This window comes from Octopus bimaculoides, chromosome 3, assembly GCF_001194135.2.
Source record: "Octopus bimaculoides isolate UCB-OBI-ISO-001 chromosome 3, ASM119413v2, whole genome shotgun sequence".
NCBI lineage: Eukaryota > Metazoa > Mollusca > Cephalopoda > Octopoda > Octopodidae > Octopus > Octopus bimaculoides.
The window spans coordinates 134,399,499-134,406,524 of NC_068983.1; the positions used below are offsets into that span (position 1 = coordinate 134,399,499).

The 7,026-nt window shown below is 39.0% G+C and overlaps 1 protein-coding gene across 2 annotated transcripts in view; it reads left to right on the forward strand.

The window, feature by feature from the left end:
• Positions 1 to 7,026, forward strand: part of LOC106870924 (heparan sulfate glucosamine 3-O-sulfotransferase 1) — a 29,826-nt gene that overhangs the window by 8,619 nt on the left and 14,181 nt on the right. Inside the window, exon 2 of one of the 2 annotated variants that reach the window (XM_014917161.2) lies at positions 5,747 to 6,913. In XM_014917161.2, the coding sequence (XP_014772647.1) occupies positions 5,806 to 6,816 (1,011 nt within the window). In that variant the 5' untranslated portion in view covers positions 5,747 to 5,805 and the 3' untranslated portion in view covers positions 6,817 to 6,913. The remainder of the gene's footprint in view (positions 1 to 5,746; positions 6,914 to 7,026) is intronic. The other variant, XM_014917160.2, reaches the window with a different exon arrangement.

Sequence of the window (7,026 nt, forward strand, 5' to 3'; positions counted from 1 at the left end):
ATTTCTACCATCAGTGACCTTGTGCTGTGTCCTAATCAGCAGTGTTCTCCTCAACTCAATTGAACCTACTGTGATCGGAAATGTGAAGCGACCGACGCGACATGGAGCCAGCTAGACTTCTGCTCTGTGGACGTCCATCCCTCTCTCCTCAAAAGAACAAATGGGACATCATCCAGGGCAGCATGATCTTGGACGGGCTGATACATTGACTTGGCCAGCGCCGTCTAGTATGTTTTTGCTCGGCCTCCCAACCCCCAAAGCGGTGCCTGGATCAATGCAGTGTCATCACTCTCGACTGTCACTCAGCTTCATAGCGACTGACTTCCCATCGGTGTTTCCCTGGGACTTGGCCTCCAGATCTGTGAGCCTCGCAAATGCCGTTGTGGATCCACTGTGGATTCTTTCGGCCATTATAGAGCTGGCCATCTTCCTTACCATGCGACTCTCAATGACTCCATAAAGCATGACCTAGATGCCACAGGCTTCCATTCCGAGCTCGAGCCAATGGGGCTAGACCGAGGGGATGGTAAAGGCCAGACAGCATGACAATCTTCCCGTTCCAAGGTTGTAGGCCGTCATCTAGGGTGTCACATGTTGTGACACCTTCTCCAGTGTCAACCTTGTGTATTCAGCTGCCAGCCCAAGCTTCACTGCTCGTAAGGTTGAGAACGGCAAACTGGCAACGTATCGGCCGCTCTCTAACAGATTTGTGGTCGAGCCTCTGGCAGTGGAGGCTTCAGGCGTTCTCGGTCCCCGGGTCACATCCCTGCTCACTGCTATCGGGACGGAGATGGTTATCCCCAAGTGCGAACCCCGTGAATCAGTGTAGCTGTTCCAGCGCATCTCCCTCACTATCCTCGGGGGCAAAGCCTTTTCCATTTTGTCCGCTGGGCCACGCGGCGGACTGACAAGCTTTTTGAGATTTACTTACTTATTAGTTCATCTATTCCTACCCTTAAATGCAGCTGATACAAAAATTCATTTGTCTGCGATTTTTAGACTGAATTTTTCCATGCCATTCTGAGTTTCATATATCAAGAAAGTCAATTTCTCTACAAGTGATAAACAATATATTAAATCAACTTGAAAATGGGAAGTAAATGGTTCAGCAGAAACTACGAAACTGTCTGATGTAATTGAAGCAACCGTTAGATCAATTGAAAGATACAAATAAAAAGTCAGGGCCAATATATCTCTGGATGTTTAAGAACTTTAAAACACACATCATACAAACGTAGTAACATTATTTAAACAATGGAAAAAGTTTTGATATTTTGGATAGAAGATAAAACAATATTATAACAGCGCGCGCGCGCGTGCTTACATGCAAACGAGCGCACTACTGTTGCGATGAGCTGAAGGCGTACGCAACACCATATTGGTAGAGTGTAAAATATTTATTGGAATTCCAAAGATAACTGTTCCAGCACCAACAGTCACGACAATCATTTAATTCTCAGAATTGAGCTGAGATAGCTTCGGAAACATTAATGATTCATGAATTGAGCAAGATCAACAGCAACAATTAGTATTTATTATAACCACACTGAAGGCGGCGAGCTGGTAGAAGCGTTAGCACACCGGGCGAAATGCTTAGCGGTATTTCGTCTGCCGCTACGTTCTGAGTTCAAATTCCACCGAGGTCGACTTTGCCTTTCGTCCTTTCGGCGTCGATTAAATAAGTACTAGTTACGCACTGGGTCGATATAATCGACTTAATCCGTTTGTCTGTCCTTGTTTGTCCCCTCTGTATGTAGCCCCGTCTGGGCAGTAAAGAAATAAGAATCGTTACTACATCGGACAAATTGCTTTTCTTTCATACTTTACATTGTGAGTTCAAATGTCGCCGAAGTTGGCCGTGCTTTCATACTTTCAGGGTCAATGAAATAAATACCAGTTGAGTACTGGTGTTGAGGTAATTGACTGCCCCCACTCCCAAAAAATTTCAGTTTGTGTGCCTATCGCAGAATGGGTTTTAACAGCCCTAAAAATATGAGAGCGAGCTGACTTGCGTAGAATTTGACTCAAAACGCAAAGGGGCGTAGCTAAATGCCGCAAATATCACTAAATTCCATACTACTGCACTGATAATATCATGAATTAAACGTTACTAAAGAATGAAAACATGGTAAACTCTCTCTATGTCTCAATAACTGTTCAAAATTCTATTGGCTCTATACATGGGCATTCGTATACAGAAGTCACTTTGTTATGAGCGCGGCGAATACACTGCGTCCGAATAAATACATTAGATCGCAGTTCTGAGCTAATGTATGTTAATGTATGTGTGTGTTCTTGCATAAATACATAAACACATACAAACAGATCAGGGATTTCCAGAGTGGTCGAAATCGACCCCTGAGGGTCGATGGGGTTATTCAAGGAGTCGATAAATGCACGTTTACTTATTATTATTATTTACTTATTTTCTTGTACAAGCCTGGTGGGGTCGATGAGGGGTCAAGGATTCCATGAAGGAGTCGATGGTCAAAAATATTTGGGGGCCCCCGAAATAGATAGATAGATACATACATACATACATCCACATACAAAAATATAAATATATATGCGTATAAATATATAAATAATACATATATATGTATGTATGTATGTATGTATGTATGTGTGGACAGACAGATGGACGGACAGAGGGACGTATTTGTACATGTATTTATGCATGGATTCTTGCATGTATATATATATATATATGTGTGTGTGTGTGTGTGTGTGTGCATACATATATCTAAATGTATATGCGTAAATATATATAAATACATATATATATACACATATATATACATGCATATACATACATACATGCATACATACATATGTATGTGTATATACATACATGTGTATGTATGTGTATGTATGCATGTATCTATATGTATGTGTAGATGTATGTATCTATATATGTATATATTCATGTATGCATGTATATATATGTATGTAGGTATATATGTATGTTCAGGATGTGCCTCAGCCATCTCTGCTGAGAGCGTTCGACGGCCATACATGCACGGTACACAGCGACTTTTGTTCGCCATGTGGTGCCATGTTGAGGCCAGACACAAAACTCAAGAGCCTTGAAGGAATCGGTTGCTGTCTGAATTCTTAAAGATATTTCATTATCCAAGGAGCAAGAACGGCTGAGAGTGCTACCAAGGTAGACAAACTTGTCTAACACTTTCAATACTTTTCCTTCGATTACTCTGTGGAAAGTAGTTTTCTGTTCATCGAGACTGATCTGAATAAGTGCCTAGAATGGCAAATCATCCATCTCTCAAGTGCAAACGCAGAGTCTTCAAACGGTAATTTATAGGGAAAAGAAGCTTTACCAACTTCTTGGGGATAGCAGATCGAACTTCAAAATCAACGCCAACCTCCCTGTGCCCCTTCTTCGGTTTCGCTTTCTTCCGACCTTCTTAAGCTGACCATCACCTTCCAAACGAATCTCTGAAAGAGCGGCTATATCTGTTATATCGGTTCAGTTCACGAGCAACAAGTGCAGTACGTCTTCAAGCCTAGATTCACTTTTATTATCTCACAGGATATGTACAATCTAACGTGAGATATTCATATTCCATCCAGATTTTGTAAATACTGTTTCTTTTCTTTTGCGGTCGCACTAAACTGACCAGATACAGAGAAATAAAAACAATTTTTAGTTCACCTTTTCTAGAATCTCCTTGGTCTCTTCCCAAATGGAGCTGCTCAGACACCCAGGTAGCAACCGAATCTGAGCATTGTCTTGGGTGATAAGGAGACGACTAACACGAGCTGCTTACGTGTAGATCGCTAACTACGTGCTTCCAAAACCTCAGGTCTGCATGTTTCCTCTTCACCGCTGGACTTTCGAATAAAAAAAAATGTAAAGTTAGAAAAGTGTAAAATTAAAAATTAAAGCAAAAATGCCCATGCAAAATGTCAGCAATTCCTATACAAGATTTTACTATCAATAATGTTTGCACAACATCTTATAGCCCTTCTCTCTCTACTGACATGATCCAGAGAAGAGCCGAAGCAAGATATCAAATACTAATGTGGATGTAAGGTTAGGAGTGTAAGAGCGCCATGATCTCAAGCGCAGACGAAATATTTCCAAAATCTCCAATGTCATTCCGTGCATATCTGGTTTTATATCAAAGTCACTTTCTAGAGACATGCTTTAACAAAATTTGAGTGCCTCACTCCGAATGGTTCCGGCACGAGAACTTTTTTCCCACGAGAGTTCCGGACCCCAATAACATACTCATTTGCATACAGCCAATCAGAGCTCGCCTTCACCGTGTCAAGTTAACAAATGTTGGCATTCAAAATGGCGACTTCCGATTTACAGATGCTTACATTTTTTTATATTTTCCGTGAATTTTTCACGGGTCCAGCTAGTTATAATAAATAGATCTATGATTTACTAATAATAAGTGAAATTTTTTAGTACTCACACATTTTCGTGACTATTTTTTTTCCTTTTTTTTTATCTTTTTTTTTGTGTCTTTTTTTATCTTTTTTTATCTTTTTTTTTTATTTTTTATTTTTTGGATCTTTCTTGTTTGGTTGCCAGCGTCAATTTTCTGTTCGAATTTTATAGGCTAATTAATGAAGTGAAAATAATTGTCGCTATAAATCAAGAGTTATTAGTAATTGAAGTTTGAAAATTTTGGTAACTTTAGTCAATCGTAAGCCACAGACACATTCAGATTTTTCTCTTTTAAATTAACATAAACGTTTATTTATACAAAAGAAATTTACTGCAGAATTTTCGTGCTAAAAATACCAGCTAAATAAGATTTATTTACATGAAAGAAAATTACCGGAGACAACACGTATTGTCTACAAATATTGACGACATGTGCTAGACGGAGAAGTTGCTGACTAGAAAAGAAGGGATAAAGTGGCTCTGCTCTGATTGGCTGTATGCAAATGAGTTCATTACTGAGGTCCGGAACTCTCGTGGGGAAAAAAATTTCGCTTCTGGCACGCTGGGTACCAGCCTGGAATTTCTGAGTGCCCGTGCTAGTGCTAGATAATCATTGAACCTATAATTGGTTCGTCCGTCCTTTTGACTTGTCTTGTTTTTGCCCTGTTTGATTTCTAGCGACCATCTTCGTCAGGTTAACCTGGTGGGGATGCAGGTTGTACTGGATTCCATGTTACCTGTAGGAATCATACATACATACATACATACATACATACATACATACATGCATACATGCATGCATGCATGCACACACATGTATATGCAATTCTGGGATGAGTGCATGATCAGTAGGAATGTATGTGAGTATTTGATATATATGTAAATATATTATACAAAATTATTCGAAGGGTATCTTACTGTAATGTAGTTAAACCAGCACCGGATTTCGATATGGTGAGACCCTAAGCTATATAAAGCTTGAAGATCCCTTGTTAAAAATTACTCCAGAAAGTAACTAAAAACATATCTTCTTTTTAATTAGTTTGCGACCCCTGCGGATTGTGAGGCCCTAAACTATATGTAACTTGTTTAGCTGATGCTTAAATTCGGTACTCTAATACCGCAATGAAGGTGTAAGTGGATTGCTTTCAATCCGGTGTCTATAAAAGTGTGTTACTCTATAACATCTAAATGTGAACTCGAAGTATATAAATATATGTAATAACATGTAATAACATGAAAGAATAGCATGGTTTATTAATCTTTTGTTTATAAGAAATTGTTTATCTATTATTGAGATTATTTCTTTTTCTTTTTCTTTTACAGTAAGTTTACCGAGCCTCCTGGACAGTTTTTATTGCTTCTTTTCTGACTCGCTGGTCATCATGTTGCCAGCTAAATGTTTACGACTGGTACCGCTACAACGACGAAATCTCATCCCAACGTTATTGTTCTGTGCAATTAGTGGAAGTGTTCTGTATTTGAACTCTTACTTAACTTTCTCTACTTTGTTCAGCGGCGACAAAATCTACAGAAGTGGTCGCTGGTGGGTGGACAAGATTCCGTCGTCTTTATATTCGTTCAAAAATCACTCTTCCTCGATTCACACTGAACATCCACGTGTACGTCACTTCCCGCACTGTCTTGTGATTGGTGCTTCGAAGGCGGGCACCAGAGCAGTGCTAGAGTTCGTTAATATGCATCCACATGTGGTAAGACCAACAAATGAAGTTCATTTCTTTGATAAAAGTCACAATTACAAAAAAGGGTACAGATGGTATTTGCACCAAATGCCAGAATCACTTCCACATCAAATTACAGTTGAAAAGACAGCCATGTACTATGCAGTGACGGATGTACCTTCCAGGGTGCATCAAATGAACAGCTCTATAAGACTTATACTTGTCGTTAGGGAACCATTTAGTCGGGCTTTATCAGATTACCTCCACATGCGAATTTCCTATAACAATCGTGGTTTGAAATACGAGAGCTTTGAAAATATGGCTGTTGATGAAAAGACGGGCAATTTAGACCTCGACTTTTATGCAATCCAGCGTTCCCAATATCATCATCATTTATGGCGCTGGATGGAGTATTTTCCATTATCACAAATACACATTACAGATGGCGACATACTAAGGACAGAACCTTGGACCGAAATGCAAAAAATTCAGACCTTCCTTGGACTCCAGGAGTTTTACAATAGCAGCCTTTTCTACTTTGAGAAATCCAGGAAGTTTTATTGTATTAACAGAGAAACAATTGCATGCTTACATAAATCCAAAGGAAGAAAGCATCCTACCGTTGATAAGACTGTAGTCGAAAAGCTTCGTGCTTATTTCAGAAAAGAAAACGAAAAGTTTTTCAATTTAACTGGACGAAGATTTCCATGGTAAACTGTGCAAACGCTTTATAAAACAGAGCAGATGCGATAAAACGTTGTAAGGTATCTATCTACCTTATATAATATATTAAATTTGCTTACTTTTAAAGGTACGTATACACACATATTTACATGCATGTGTGTGTATGTGTGTGTGTACATAAATACATATACATATATATATATATATATATATATATATATATATATATATATATATATA